The sequence below is a fragment of the Strix uralensis genome, chromosome Z (assembly GCF_047716275.1).
Source record: "Strix uralensis isolate ZFMK-TIS-50842 chromosome Z, bStrUra1, whole genome shotgun sequence".
In the NCBI taxonomy this organism is placed as follows: domain Eukaryota; kingdom Metazoa; phylum Chordata; class Aves; order Strigiformes; family Strigidae; genus Strix; species Strix uralensis.
The window spans coordinates 46722124-46739015 of NC_134012.1; the positions used below are offsets into that span (position 1 = coordinate 46722124).

Consider the following 16892-nt stretch of genomic DNA (forward strand, 5'->3'; position numbering starts at 1 on the left):
ATGCAAGACAGAGAGTCAATTGTTAATCCTGTTTGTTCTTAAAAATAGCCTCTCTGGGAAGCCAGGTATGCCTGTAAGCCCCTCTCCCTGGACACATCCTTTTGCAACAAGCCAAGTGCAGGAGCAGTGCAGGCAGCCTGGTGCTCAACTCTTCTGAGGCTGGGCACAACATTCATACACTCTAACTGCACCTAATTGTGGTACTTTCAATGGTCTCAATAACACACATGCTGTCTGTTGATAAGACAAGCACAAGCAGTCAAACCATCCTGACCTGCCAACAAGCTAACTGTCTGGTTTCACTGTCATTTAGGGAGAGATTTGTAACAAAATCATTTTCCATGAGATTACAACAAAACCAGGAAAAGCTATTGTCCTTGTGAATATAGACAGGCCACTTCTTTTTGTATTATTATGATACCTCTTCAGTTATACTACTGATTTAACCCCAAGCATTATTCATTGCATATATCCACACAAGGTCATTTTAATGGTTTGTGCACTCCCACATCATAAGAGAGGGAAGGCAAAAGAAAGAGCTAGCATTAATGTGAGCATTACACAGCTGCCAGGTTACTGCAGCAAAATCTAAGGGCACCACATAGTTAAACACATCAGCATTTGTTATTGCTGGCTTTGCCTTGTCTCCTCAGATCCACACACACTTATGCCTTGACTACCTGTGTGCTTTAAGTATGGACACAGAGAGCCTCAGACCTATTAACCTCTCTGTAGAAATTAATACTGCTTGTGTGTCATTTACACTGTTACTGTCTATCGTTTAAAATGCAGCAATTTATAGGTCCAAGGTCTGAACACCCCTGTGGTCCCACCTGCCATTGACCTTGTGCAATATTTTGTAAATATATTCTGGTATGTAACAATATACATCTGATGGGCAAGCAGATAAAATATTCAAGAGAGGCACTCACAGCAATGCTAATAGAAGTTACTGCTTTGTTTCACTATGGACCTCTGATATTACCCCAAGTGACAAATACTCAATTGTCATAGAAACTCACATGCATGCTTATCTTTCTTTTCCTAAATGTCCTGAGGGAGTTGTTCCACTTGATGCAAAGTAACCATCATGACTGTAATCTGTTTACTGTGATGATTATTGTTATCATTATTATTGCTTTAGGTAATACTAGGAATTCTACTTCCTCCTTCAATCCTCAGCTTGGAGTTCAAGAACAAAGATGATATGCCTTACATGTCCCAAGCCAATGAGATCCATCTTCAAGAGAAGGAGCCAGAGGAGCCAGAGAAGCCAGTGAAAGAAAAAGAGGAGGAGGACATGGAACTCACCGTAAGTGCTGACAATAAATAACCAGCCTCAGTGCTGTCAATTTGTTATTCCCACCTCTGTGGGCATTGCAGGCTGTCTGATGACTAAATTTAGCAGATGATAGGATACCACTCTTGACACTCACCTCTCCTTGGTGGGACTCAAACCAGACAAGTTGGCATCATTGTGTCTCAATGTCGAAACTGCATGGTGATGCTGAAGCATCATGTTGTGATGTAATATTCTCATATTTTGATTCAATTTGATGCTGTGTTGTCTGAAATAAATTTATGAGATTTCAGAATTGAAAGCACTCAGCCATGATAGATGAGCAGGCCTCTCTGGTAGAAAAGAATCTCACTAAGTCTTCCTTTGGGTGGAAATGCCCAGATTCATAGAAGCTAGAGATTATTTTTTTTCTTTTGGTTAAAGAGGGTACGTAAGTGTGCAAACAGGCAAGAAAAATGATGAAAGCGTTGTTCAAAATTCTTCATGAATTTGCAGTCATTGCCTCTCACACATACACACATGCAGTTTTTAATCCACTGAAGACATTAGCAAGCATCTAGACAGCTCAACCCTTACTAAGAGCTTCTGCAGCTCTGCAGCATTGTGTAAGGAAGGACTTGTCTGTATTAGTAACCTATCCTTAGAGGAATAATTTGCACAAAAGAGAATCACATAGGTAAAGCTCTGAAAACTATACAAGTCACCTACTTACAGTCTCTTGTTCTCAGACTTGTTTGACACTTTTTGGGCAATTACCATATGAACTATCAGACCTGTCTTAGCTTAGTTTGGTTTCCTTTGTTTTGGGTTTGATTGTGGTGTCTTTGAAAGGCTTAAAATGCAACCCCAGTTGTTCAAGGTCAGGATAGAGGCATGGAAGTAAAAGAGATTATCCTGGTTAATTTAACAAAAAACAAAACAAAAAAAACCCAGACTGTTTCCCACAGGCAAACAGCAGGAGCTGCCCACAGGACCCCGTCTGCAGGCAGGCAGAAGGACCTGCCTACAGGACCCAATATGCAGGCAAGCCGAAGGAGCAGCCCACAAGACCCACCTACAGGACCCGTTTGCAGGCAAGAACCTGGCCGTTGGGAAGGACCAGAAGCCAGAATAGCAGCAATGGGCCATTCTCCACTCATTAGCTGTTAATTGCAATTTACTATCCCTGGCTTCTGATCCACTTATGAAGTGCCTGTTCAAATCAAATAAGCACTTTGCAAGCTGCCTTTTTCTTGGCAATGGGGAGAAATTCGGGGAGGAAGTCATTTCCATCTCTCTGCAGTTATCCCAGCTCCTGGTTTCTTGTCTACAATACTGTGTTTCCTTTTTACCTTCTGACTCCTGTTACAAGGAAGTGATGTGTGAACTGGATCTGCTTTTCCAGATGAGTCTTAGATGTTCCCTCCCTTCTCCCTTCCATGTGCTGACAGTCGTATTGCTCTTTCCTGTCATTGACTCTGCCCTTAATTCCTTCAAATTTGATGCATCATTCTAGTGAAGTTTCAGACACTTGTAGCCTTTTCTATAAAATAAGAACTGTTTCTGTGGAGTCCAGCAAGTTTAGAAATAATATATTTGGTACACTAGTTAATGTTTCTGTATATAATCTATACTGTGCGTTAGGACACCTTTGCATATATTTCTGTGGTTAGATGCCATAGCCAATTATATTTAGTCATCTTCAGGCACTGTGTCAGGAAGAGTGTTCCTACCTGACATGTTTTAAATACAAGAAAATATTTTAGATTAAAATTTTCCGTTGTTCCAGCCTCAGTCAAATGGTCTGGCTTAAATTAGCACAGGTCTCTTTTTCACTGATGAGAGGATGCCTGCAAGAATGTTTGGGAAGTGCGTTTGTGAAGTTTCCCTTTAGCCACACACTATGGATAAGGATACCTTATTCATAACTGAGATTAATAATATATTGTGATATCCCAAATGTTTATTCAATTGCTGAACTGGCTCAATAGATTGGTCACTCACCCTAACCATAGCTTGCAACTGTTGTATTCAGGATGACCTGCATATTTTTCTCCACATTCTTCCTTTCAGGACAAACAAATAGATTTTTTTTGTGATTACTACAGTTTTCTTTTATTCATTTACTCTAATTGGCACATGATTGTTTAAAATATTTTGAAAATTTTTCCATGGTTTGGGTTTCTGAGCTTTGTTCTGCTTAAAACTTAAACAAACTAAATTGATGAACTAAAAATCATTTTGGTCACCTCAGAAGTCCATTTCTGGCAAATAATGTATCATCCAAACAATCTATCTAGCTCTATAATCATTCCCAGTGAATATTTCTCAAGTCTCTGTAGTCCTGTAATATTGCACCCATATGCATTTTTATAAAAGTATTGCTAAGATAAAGAAATCACACCTAGTCAAGGTCTGTTCATTAATTTTTCTTGAAGTCTTGTGTCCCCTGCACTGCTAAATCCAGGTGACTAGTGATAGACCAAAAGAATCAATTTCTTCCTCTGGACTGCTCTTGTGCAGAGTGGATGAGGTGCAGGGCCACAGTGATTTTTGCACTATTTTACACCTCATTTGCATAGAATAATGTGATCACACAGACTACAGCAACAGTGAAATAAGTCTCTGCATCTATGCATCTGCATGCAAGTATGTATTTGTTTCATGCTCCTCTCAAAAGATCTGGTGGGGAGCTGAACATTTGGATATACTATAAAGATGTAGCGTCTATTCACTGTAAACTACTTGTTACTCACACCTGCTTTCGGCTTTGTAACAGATATATGAGTGCTGGGCACACATTTCTTTAACACCTAGATGCTAGGCAACAGACTTTCCTTATAGCAGCTACTCACAAAACCACACTTGAATACTGCTCTCATCACGGCTCCCTCAGCACCAAGGAATTTACCACAGTTTATGTACAGAGCTGCCAGTCATTAATCCTGAATATTAGAGGAGTAGGAGGGCACTAAAGTCTAAAGGCCAGGGACATTTTGTATTTGTACAATGTCTTGATGAGGATATTAATTAGTTGCTGATATTTAGGTCACTCAGAAACCCCAGAATTCTCTTCTCCTCCCAGAATAACACTGATTCTGGAAAGCCATAACTAGGAGCATCCTTATCCCTATTCAGTGCCTTATTGTTTGGATATTAGAGTTCCCCAGTAAATGGTCTTATTTCAGAACAGAATAACTCATCTAAGTCCTTCAGAAAATGTTTCAGTTGTTTTGCTCATTTTGTTCTAATTTTCCACAGCAAATAGGAAGTTCAGCTTTCCAAGGGCATCACTAAGAATCTGAGTTAGGACATTTCAGCAGCAGCAGAGCTAGTTGTATTGGTCTCTGAGTTCACATTATCTCATCTGTAGTACATATGCTTGGCCTTTTCTCCATGGCAAGAACTAACCAAACATTATATCACTAAAAATACAATTCTTAAGATAGGAGAGGTTGAAGTCTACTGTCCTTGTGTCCCTGGCTCAACTCACCCACCCCACTGGGAGACGTTGCGTGCCGTATTTCACATGTCAGCAGCAAGGCACCCCTTCAGCTCATCTGGAAAACAGTAGTGAGAGACACTGCCAGCGGTCACATGGCAGAAGTGCTTGCCCTCTGTGTAAGGAGGGATTTCCCTCAGTTTCTCTGAGGGTTTTGGAAACCCCCCCATACTACCACCACACAACTGTCCTGGCATGCTCCATGTCCTTCACCATGCTCAGCAGCCAGGATGACTGAACTTGAGCTCCTGGTACTTTAACCCTGCTTCTCTGTATTCACTTTAAAGAACTACTGAGCACATACAAAATCCAGTTTTACACACCTGTAACTCAAAGGCATTAAGCCTTTTTTCCCAGCAATATTTCAAGGCAGAGGACAGTAACCCTAGAACAACTACCATGGATGCAGCATTTCCATACATAATATAGGCTACAGTGGGGTATGCAGAGAGAGGTATAGCATGTCCTCACAGCCGTGTTCCATTTCCACACCAGTTCTGTGTGAATATGGGGTAGGTCTGTATGTGGCATGTAGATTTTACTAGGGGTAAAATTTGAAGAGCCTATGATCATTCTAGCATGACTAAAATTCCTGTTGTTTAATTATAAAACAGATAGATATATTATAGGATAATTAACATTTATTAATGCAAAAATGCACAACCCAAAACTGTCCTGATTCCCTATCAGTTAACAGTCCTCAATTACATAAAACAAAATCTGGCAAAAAAAACCCAGAAAACCAGAATCGTGATTAGAAAAATCTCCATGTAAAAACTATGCACACATCAATCGCCTCAGGCTAAAATGATGCAGTTGTACTGTACTTTACAATGTAGTTGAGCTGCTGTCAGGCTTACCTTGCATGACTCATGGTGAATCATGGACGAAATTTTGTATTGGAGAAAGAGATGCCGCCCACACAGAGCAGTGTCTTGAGTTATTTCCACCCTATTGCTTCCCCCTCCATGGGAAAACACATTTGTTCACATTCGACATTGCAGCTATTCTGTTACACAGTCACTTCAGTTATTTCTGTATGTTTCTAATGAGGAGGCTTTTCAATTTGTTAATACTGTGACATAATTAACAGTCGGGGACATCAGGTCAAATCTAATCCCCAGCCATCTCAGAGCAATTCCCCATCTGTAGCATGGGGGAGGGGAGAGGTTAGTATTATATGATACAGTTAATTCAAAAAGAATTATAACAAGGTAAAATTACAGCATCATTAGCAACAAGAAAACAATAGCAAACAGGAAATCAGCATCCATGAGCTGAAGCGTAAATCCAGGTACTGAAAGAGCATTATCCTAAAAACATCCACAACTCACTGATTCTGGTGAGCGCTAAGGGTGTCTCAGAATTAATAGATTTATAAAATTGTGAAGGATTTAAACTCTGTAAAATAATCCTTTTTACTAAAACACGGCACTGTTCATTTGTTAAAGCTGCCAGCATTCATTTTCACTGTGCTGCGAAATTCTTGAGCACCAGAGGACAGCAGAGACAAAGCTTTGGGAAAAGCTACAGAAAACTGTAGCACCAGATGGCAACTTTCCCTAAAACAGCATCAGAAGGTAGAGAGAAGCAAAGAAATTAGTACCTTCTTGGGATATAATTTTCCCAAAGCATTCAGATCATATTCCACTTTTTTTCACAAATAAACAATCCCTGATATAGATCAGGGAATCACTTTGGTTTTGTAGACTTCAGCTAATGATACCTGGGGTTCTGTGAAGGTTATGTAATCTCTGCTACTATAGTTATATTCAGTAAGTCTCATGTTCTTGCATACTATCTGCTTATCTAATAAGAACCCTTCTCTGCTTGACAGCCACCTCATCTTTTTCCTTTTTTCTGAAACACTTGATGAACTTCTAAGGGGTTTATGTGCTCTGTGAGAATCAACAGGAGATATATTTAATTTTTTTCATATGCATTGTTTTATCTACATGTAAGGCAATGAAATTAGAAATCTGCAGGCGTAAAAAGGTAAAGGAAATAGGTAACTTCATCAAAAGGATCTCAGCAGGTTAGTTTCAGTGCAGTATACTTGTGTCCTGAATCTTTATTCTATTTTATTAAAAATGTGCAGGGCAACACCTGTGCATAGTCAAATTCAAGAATATAAGGAACCACGTGAAAAGTAATAATACCAGAGGAAAAAACTAACTACATAAATGAAATGAAAGAGGAACGTTAGGCAGGAGCCATCTAAGCCATACATGGTCCTAATAATGTTACAAATATCTACACTGGTTGAAAGAAAAAAAAAATGTGGTCATTTTTTTATCATTGCAAATTACTATTTTACAGGACCAAAGACCTATATGAATAGCTCCACATGAGGCCTAGAAAAAGGAAGAAAAGGAAAGATTGTGATTCTTACTTTTAAATATGTGAAAGTGCATCCCCTGTTCCTGCAGGGCACTAGAACCAAATCCAGTAGCTCACCTGAAGCTGATTAGTTAACATCCTGTTGAATCAGAGAGCACAGAGATAGATGAAAGAATGACATTTTTATTGAAAGACAACATGTTTGACATCTAACTGTTCTCTTTAGAGGCTTAGTTCCCATGTTTTTAAGTTGCAGATGAGAACAATGTTATCTTCAGGATGGTGAAAGTTTGCTTCAGTTAACATAAAAGTACAAAAGTGCTTTGATCTACTTTTAGAAAAACATTATAGAAGCATTTAAATAAAAGCATCATCAGGCAATCCCTGCATACTTAGATAGGACAGTTGTATCTCAATTCTTGCACTTGCTTTCGTGTGCAAGGAGTGCTACAATCTACAGGTGCTGCCACAAACTAAATAGTAAGAACTTGTTCAGGTCACAGTGACCTAAAATCCACTCTTAGTCTATTATTCACAAAAGAGTTGTTTCAGAAAGAACATTTAATAGAGCATGCTGTACTCTAAATACAAAGGAACAGCTTCTTTTAAGCATTAACTTCAGTGAGTATATAGTTCAGTCACTCCTTCCACTTCTCTGCAGCTGACCATGAAGTTAATAAGAGTAAACAAAATATTACCATCTTTTGCCTGTTAGGTTTGCACTTATAGATGAGGACTTCTTGAGTATGTGTTTCTGGAGCTCAGTGTAGCTCTTCAGTGAGTCTGAATTGCAATGGTAACAGTGAGATCAAGACTAACAGAGGCAGTGCATAGCAGTCTGGAACTTCATTATGGAAGAAGCTAAAATCACCTAGAAGGATCTTTCAATCCAAGGCCTTAATGCTGCAGTGAACTCTACTGGTCAGTCCTCTCCATCCACGTGAAGTTCACTGTGGGATGATCGCCTGTGACAGATCCGATGATCAACTTAAAAAGAGTCATTGGCTTCATTGCTTCCAGTCCAGCAACTGCCAACTCATCTTTCCCCCTGTTGTTCTCTCTCAGTCTCAGCCTTATGAACTTCTCTCTGTTTCAAACCAAAACTTACCTGTTTTCTGTCTGCATCTGTTTACTGTATAGAAGTATGCCACAAAAAGCTGTTGTCAGGTAAAAATTTGCTGTCCATAGAGCAAAAAGGAGCAATATTTTCCACATCTCATTTTTTGTTCACCAGTCAAGGATTTCACACTGGTGCTGACAGTTGCTGCCAAAGCATTGCTTTTTTCGTTTACAAAGTATTAAACAGCAGCTTCCCTGCAAAAAAGATAATCTGAGGACAAAGCATTTTTATACCTAGCTATGGTTCCCTAGTTTTGTCTAAAGATCAAGAAATCGGAGAAGTTTTGAATAGTTTCCTTTTGAAATTTAAAAAAAAAATAGCTTAATTTGTCACGAAGAAAGATACACAAAAATGTTCTTTCTTGTAGGCCATGCTGGGACGAGGGAATGGAGAGTCCTCGAGAAAGAAAGAGGAAGAGGAAGTTCAGACCAGGCACAGACTGATCCCTGTTGGAAGGAAAATTTATGAGTTCTACAATGCTCCCATCGTTAAGTTTTGGTTTTACACAGTAAGACATCTTTCCTGTTCTGTTACTACTGTTTGGACAAATACTGAAATTGGATTAAGGTCATCTTGTGTGTTTCATTGAAAGTCTGTATCTGCATGCATTGCAGGGCTTACCCATATGTAGTTTGATTAAAATCTTTTGTGGAGGTCAGCTAGCATGTACAAACCTGTCTAAGACTTTTAAAGACTACCATTTCATTCGGGAAGTTAACGGTTAAAATTGAATGACTGTGTATGTTGTTCTTCAAATACAATAATAAGTGGCAGTTTGCTACACTCAGTGCTCCCAAGGAATTCCTTATAGGAGAATTCCTAACAGGAGAGATCCCAATAGTAAGCCCAATGGGAGGCTGGCCTGAATTGGGATATCAAATTGTATAATAATTGATGAAAAAAAGAAGCAGTTAGAGCACATCTTGGAACATTTTTTCTTTGTTCTGTTTTGACTAGTCTGCAGAGTGTCTTTCAGAGAAAGTGTAAGTATCCACAAGATAACAAAGACATGAGTAGCAGCTAATGTATATTTTTCAGGGACAAATTACGTCAAATCAGTATAATCTCCCTCAACAGACCTCACAAATGGAGCAGAAAAAAAATTATGTCATATATTTTGACTCAAGTAAGAGAGTATCAAAAACTGTGGAGGGTATTCTCACAGATAAATTAGTAACTGCTATATTAAAGTTACTATATGGATACAAAGATGTTTGGTGATTAGTCCTCAAGAGTAGATATTAATTATTCACTATCAAGCTGGAAGCTGGGATTCCATTAGGGTCTCTCCTACATCAGGTGCTATCTGATATTTTAATTCAAAACTTGGATGATGGAGTCGACATTAGTTATTAAATTTAAAAATTGCACTAGGATGCAGAAGAATGAGATCAAAAAGAAAAATGAACACAGAAAGTAATCCTTTCAGTCTCCTTGGCTGGAATATTCTATCCCAGTTCAGTTTCTGCATCATGTGACGAGCATGGACTGGTTTGAAGGACACAAAAAACAACAAGAAAAATGTTTCAAGAGGTCTGTAAAACATGACATAAGGGGAAAGATTTAAGGAAATGAGGTTGTTTTCTCTGGAAAAAAAGAAGTCTACAGAAGGAATACAGTAGTCTTCAAATATGTGTAAGTAGCTGCAGAGAGGAACAAAATAGAATAATCTCCAAATCCTTGCTGAATAGGACAAAAAGTAATGGTTTAAATTGCAGCAAGGCATTTCTAGGTAAGATGTTAGGAAACAGTTTCTAACTGCTCTGAAAAGTACTGTGATAAACTATGTAATGAGATGGGAGATTTTCCATTAGTGGTTTCTATCTTTTCAAAATATATGTCCACTATGGTACACTGTAATTAATCCTGCCTCAGCACCATGGAATTGGCCAGATGATTTCAGGTGGTCCTTCCCAGTTATATTTTTCATCATTCTGCTGAATACACAGCAAAACACAAAAAATGCATCCTTCTGTAGATGACTTCTTAGAAGAAAAATTGCCTTACTGAGATCCAGACAAAACATCTACAGACAGCAGGAACAACTCACAGGAACAGAGACTAAACTGTGGTGGACAGTTTATGCTAGCAAATAGCTGCACTTTGGCAACTTGCAGTAACTACTTGCTGAATTGTGTGGCCATTAATCAGTTAATCAGTCCAATGAGTCTAGAAATTGCTCATCAGCATCCTAGACTCATTATCAATTGTAATATGTATTATGCATAACCAGAAAAGTCTTTACACTGTAAACAGAAAGAAGCGTCCTGGCTCTCCCTGTTAGTTCAGTTCTGAAATGGGAGAAAAAGATCAATATTGCATTTCCATTTAAACCTGTTCCTACAGTTTTATGTCCTGAGGCAGGTCTCAATCAAGGTCACTTATTAAAGCTGGATCTTGGCTACAGTGAACTTGAAGAACAAATTCAGGTGAATTCTGGCTGCAGTGCTTGACCAGATGGGTATATTGAGTAACTCCTGGAGACTAAAAGCAAAGCATCTTTCAGATGAGTGTTAAAATTGCACAGCCTATCACACTTTTTACAAGTACACAGACAGAAATACTAATCATATATTTCAAAAGAAATCCTCTAAACTTTATATTACACAGTCCAAAATGCAAGAAAACTGACTATACTTATGGCTATTGTATGCCATTTAAAATAATTTGATTATTCTATATCAACCTACCTACTATTACTCTATAGCTATATCCACCTTCATTCTTGAAATACACAAGAGTGAGTAAAATGTGGGGATGTTTGAGTAAGTAACATTTTGGCTCAGCAGATGAGCCAAAATAAACAGCTTTTTCTCAACCAAAAGAAGTTTAGCCTTTCTCTCTGGATGTGCAGGAGTTTCAAAAGTCAACTACTCTGTTCTGTTTTGTGGCTGTTGCATTGAAAACCGTGACTCAAAGGTTTCATCTCACAGATTGCTGGAGGAGAAGAGTATGGCCTTCCTCTTTTAACTACAAGCTTTAGACTGAGATGCTAGTAGGATATAAGAAGCCACATTTCTACCTCTTCTGAGGAGGAATAGCAGCAGAGGGAATTGAACCCTGAGTAAGAGTCATCTTCTAAACATCAAAACAGCTTTGCCCTAAATTTTGCATTTTGGGACCAGTTCACTTTATGATCATTTAATTATTGCAGTCAGTGAGAAAAGGGAGGGTATTCTCTCTCCTGAAGCACTCTCCTGCTGGTACAATTTCCAGGTTTGTCCCTTACCATAATGAGTATTGGAGTATTTTCTATAGAATGGAACAGCATCTATAGCAGGGCAGGAAGCAACCCACCCTAGAAACTTCTTAGCAGGTATTCCTCTCTTTAGTTTCTTCAGGTACTGTCCTCAAGGGTGAAAATGGCAGCCCCTAGCTCTCTGTCAAGCCAAGTAAAACCAACAAAAAGGAGGTTCAGTTACTTGTGTAGTAGCACTGTCAAAGAATCTTGAGTACCAGCATGGGCAGCTGTACTGAGCTTTGATCACAGCGTGGGATCAGGACATCCTCGTGGAAGGCAGGAACAAGTTACAGGTCTGGGGAGAGAGAAGGAGAGTGTCACTCACTATCTGAAGGGCCTGTTTCTTGGGTTAAAGTGGTGCGGTTTCAGCATCATTTTATTCTTAATTCAAGATACTTTTTTTTTGCTAAGCAAAAGTTTTCAGCAGTTTTCAGTAAATTTGAATTGACAAAAAAACCCAAAAAACCCCCCCAAAAAACCCAAGCCAAAAACCCCCAGCACCTCAAAAGAAAACGAAGAAGAAGAAAAAATGCCTTATTACACTGAGGGACTTGTGGTTTCTGTCATCTTTGTAACCTTAATGTCCCTGTTCTTTTGCCATGCTAACAGCAAATGTTCACTAAAGCATGCTGAGCAAGGCCAAATCAATAAGATTTGCTGATAATTAATAATCGGTAAGATCTAAGAGGAGGGGTGTTACGTGACAGTATCACCTGGCTTTTTGCACTATAGTAGATGTTATTTCAGCTAAGGAGGTGTGCATCCAGTTCTGACTGCCCAGACGGAGTTTCTGCTAACTCAGATGGTACCCCAGATGCTGATCTAAGTCAATACAAACAAAAAATGTTTCTATAAATTCATTACCAGCAAAGGGAGGATTAGGGAAAATCTCCCTCCTTTGTTGGATGCAGAGGGAAACAGAGTAACAAAGGATGAGGAAAAGGCTGAGGTGCTCAACACCTACTTTGCCTCAGTCTTTAGCAGTGGAACTGGCTGTTCCCTGGACACCCAGCCTCATGAGCTGGGAGATGGGGAGGGGAAGCAGAGTGAGGTCAGCACAGTTGAAGAGGAGGTGGTCAGAGACCTGCTACACCACTTGGATGCACACAAATCTGTGGGATCAGATGGTTTACACCCAAGGGTGCTGAAAGAGTTGGCAGATGTGCTTGCCAAGCAGCTTTCCATGATTTACCTGAAGTCAAGGCTAACTGGGGAGGTCCCATTGGACTGGAGGGTGGCAAATGTGACACCCACCTACAAGAGAGGCAGAAAGGAGGATCCAGGAAACTATAGACCTGTCAGTCTGACCTCGGTGCCAGGGAAGGTCATGGAGCAGGTCATCTCGAGTGCCATTAAAAGTCATATAATGGACAACCAGGGGATCAGGCCTAGTCAGCATGGGTTTATGAAAGGCAAGTCCTGCCTGACAAACCTGATCTCCTTCTATGACAAAAAGACCTGACTATTGGATGAGGGAAAAGCTGTGGATATTGTCTACCTGGATTTTTGAAAAGCATTCGACACAGTTCCCCATAGAATTCTCACAGAAAAACTGGCTGCCCATGGCCTGGATGAGCGTACGGTCTGCTGGATCAAGCACTGGCTGGATGGATGGTCCCAGAGAGTGGCAGTCAATGGGTTCAATCCAGCTGGTGACCAGTCACAAGTGGTGTTCCTCAGGGCTCGGTGTGGGGACTATTTCTGTTTAACATCTGTATTGATGATCTTGATAAGGACATAGAGTGTATCATCAGTAAATTCGCAGATGACACCAAGTTAAGTGGGAGTGTTGATCTGCATGAGGATAGGGAGGCTCTACAGAGAGACTTGGATAGATTGGATCGGTGGGCCAAAGTTAACGGGATGAGCTTCAGCAAGGCCAAGTGCCAGGTGCTGCACTTGGGCCACAACAACCCCCTACATGGCTACAGGCTTGGGGAGGTGTGGCTAGAGCTGTCTGGAAGAGAAGGGTCTGGGGGTTCTAATTCACAAGCAGCTGAACATGAGCCAGCAGTGTGCCCGGGTGGCCAAGAAAGGCAACGGCATCCTGGCTTGTATCAGCAATAGTGCGACCAGCAGAAGTAGGGAGGTGACAGTCCCCCTGTACTCTGCACTGGTGAGGCCACACCTGGAGTATTGTGTCCAGTTTTGGGCACCTCAATACGAGAGAGATATCGAGGTGCTGGAGCGAGTGCAGAGGAGGGCAATGAAGCTGGTGAAGGGCCTGGAGAACAAATCCTGTGAGGAGAGATTGAAGGAGCTGGGACTGTTTAGCTTGAGGAAGAGAAGGCTGAGGGGAGACCTCATCACTCTCTACAACTACCTGAAAGGACATTGTAGAGAGGTTGGTGCTGGTCTCTTCTCACAGGTAATTAGTGACAGAACAAGAGGGAACGGCTTTAAACTGCAACAGGGGAGGTTCAGACTGGACATTAGGAAAAAATTTTTCACAGACAGAGTGGTCAGACAGCGGAATAGGCTGCCCAGGGAGGTGGTGGAGTCACTATCCCTGGATGTGTTTAAGGGTCGTTTAGATGAGATGCTGGGGGATATGGTGTAGGGGAGAACTTTGTAGAGTAGGGCTGATGGTTGGACTCAATGATTCCAAGGGTCTTTTCCAACCTAAATGATTCTGTGATTCTATGAATATTGCTCTCTGTTTCCTTTAGGATTGTTAAGGGAAGACCAGTATCTAGATAGACCTGAGCATTACAACCCATCATCATGCACAAACTGAAAGACAAATGAGACCATTTTCTCCTCTCTTTTATGTAGACAAGAAGTAGTGGTTCAACTGGCTGTCTTCTCTGTACTGACAGTTATGACCAATGCAAAGAATTCAGTCATGTTCTTCAAACCAGCAACTGGAAGAAAAGCCAGAACCCTGTGGCTTTTACACAGAGCGGAAATTATGTCCTCGAACAAATACAACAGGACTATAAATCGTGTTCTGTGAGGTGCTGAATGCTGAAGTAATCCTACCCAAAAGTCTCAAGCCCCTCTGTGGTTGTTTCATCTTAAGTCTGACACCAAGTACACAATAGTTGTGAGTAACATGCAGTTGAGAGAGAAAAACTGTATTGGATACAGATGTATGGAATAAGCTTTCTGCCACGATGACTGAAATGTTCATGCAAAGAACTGATTCATCTTTTCTATGATTTAAATTTGGCTTAAGATTCATTTTCTGGTAGGACTGCTGTTTGAAAGGCAAAGTAGACAGGCAGATGGATTCTGGCCACCACAAATCCCAGCCACAGCCATTCCCCCTTGCTACAGCCCATGCTTCAGTGTGACACTTGGGTTTCTCTGTTTTATGAACTTGATGATGCAATTTGTCTGTCTTGTCTTTTTTTGACTGACCATTTCATTACATTCAGCATGTAGAAAGAAAGAAAAAAGAAGTTAAAAACATAATCCACACTTTCCACTGTATCAAAAATTAGGCCAGAAAGTAGATATATTTGAGAAGGAAAAGCAAAACAGTTCTGTGTAAAAACTTGCAAAAAATATAACACAAATGAATGCATGGCTATTCCTGGCTACTCGCTGTAGCAATGTGAGTAAGAATAGCAGTGTTTTGGGGAGGAATCATGGTATAGGTTTGGTCGGTACTACACTGGGTATGAAGACCTCTACAACACCTAGGACCTTCTGGGCTCCAGGCAAGGATTGTGCAAAAAGGATTTGTAATGCCAGAGTCAGCCTAGGCTAGGTGAACAGGGAGAAAAAGCACAGAGGAGCCGTGTTAGAGGAGTAAAGGGTGTTAAAAGCAGATGAGGGAGAAATCTTCACATAGGTAATGTAGTTTGGTAGTTGGCATAATGGTATCGGAGTTCCCATCACTGTGGGATGATCCAGGGGGACAGCATTAATAAAATTTTGTTGGGGAGGCAGATGTAACTGGAGGAGAGGAAATTTGTGCATGTATTTTACAGAATCCACACTGTATGTGATTTAATGTGAGCTTTTTCAGACAACCCAGAACACTGTCTGATTGTTCTTTTGTCTGTTTAACTCTGGTTACAGTGGAATTAGGAATATCAAATCATACCCAAGAAACTTGTTCAGTCATATAAATATAGTGACTACTGATACTCATTTTGTTTCTTTGCAGCTGGCATATATAGGCTACTTGATGCTGTTCAATTATATAGTGTTAGTGAAGATGGATCGTTGGCCATCTACACAGGAATGGATTGTCATCTCGTACATTTTCACTCTGGGAATAGAGAAGATGAGAGAGGTAAAATCACCTCAACAAAGAAAGACAGAGTAAAAAGAAAAATTAGCATTTTTTTTCATTTTAGTATCTGTTTTTATTATTTTTCTCAGGATAATTTTTGATGAAGAGGCTTGTCATAAAATCACTTTTTTTTGCAGAAAAGCAGATGGATTGTTAAAAACACAGCACTAAAACATCTATCTTCCTCCATTTTGAAATCAAGAATCTCTCTCTTTCTCCCACAGAATTTCTCTGTTCAGATTTCTGTGTCATGCACATGTAATAGCATTCACAAGTATGGGGCAGTCTTCTGACATATCTTAAAGCTCGGCTATATTCCTTGAAATGTGGCCCAGAAACTGAAGTTTGTTTCAGGGAGAGGAAGAGGAGATATACTATAACAGAACGGACATGGAGACATGGTGATAGCATGACAACTGAAAAGCCCATGTTTGAATCCCCACCCCACCCCAAATAGAGTTTTGTTCAAAATTTACAGCTGTTCTGTCTGTCCAAGTATCTCATGCAAAGGCTTTAAATAAAACCAGCCATAACTGGGGGAAAACTTAGATCCAAATTGAATATTACAGCATATTTCTAATAGGATTTCCCCCTTTTTATCTTGAAAATTTTTGCTAATTATGTCAAGCAATAGCATGCATCTCCCTAAAGATGCTAAAGCAGACACATAGAACAGAGACAGAGCATTTAAGGTGGCACTCAGTCTATAGGCTGAGTGAAGTTGTGCTGCCATCCCCTGCCCCTCATGGTCTCTCCCACCTGCAACTATTGCTGTGCCCTTTTCACTTGGCCAAATGCACCTTTATTCCACAATGACACCAGAGGCCTAATTCAGCCCTGACGTGTGTGGGTGCGAGTCCTGTTGACCTCAACTGAAGCAGCACATTTGTACCCCTGGGCTGAATTTATTACCATCTAAATTTGTATTTTCTGCAGCAAATGCTTTTGAGGACTAGACTAAAAATGGTCTTGCAACAGCTGCTTAGATGTCAAAAATTAATTTCAAACACTGTACAGTAAGCTCTACATTATTGATAAAAAGAACAGAGGAAAAGACACTACTTGTGTGGCCTATAATGAGTGTACTTCACTAACGAAAAGAAAAACAGTGGCAGTAGCCACACGAGGACTCTGCAACAATGATGAAGACAAAGCACCACTGGC

The 16892-nt window shown here is 40.2% G+C and overlaps 1 protein-coding gene across 1 annotated transcript in view; it reads left to right on the plus strand.

Moving 5' to 3' along the window:
• The window catches only part of TRPM3 (transient receptor potential cation channel subfamily M member 3), a 307424-nt gene that overhangs the window by 257706 nt on the left and 32826 nt on the right, over nt 1–16892 (plus strand). Inside the window, exons 17-19 of the mRNA XM_074855487.1 lie at nt 1145–1312; nt 8609–8749; nt 15600–15728. Coding sequence (XP_074711588.1) covers nt 1145–1312; nt 8609–8749; nt 15600–15728 — 438 coding nt within the window. The remainder of the gene's footprint in view (nt 1–1144; nt 1313–8608; nt 8750–15599; nt 15729–16892) is intronic.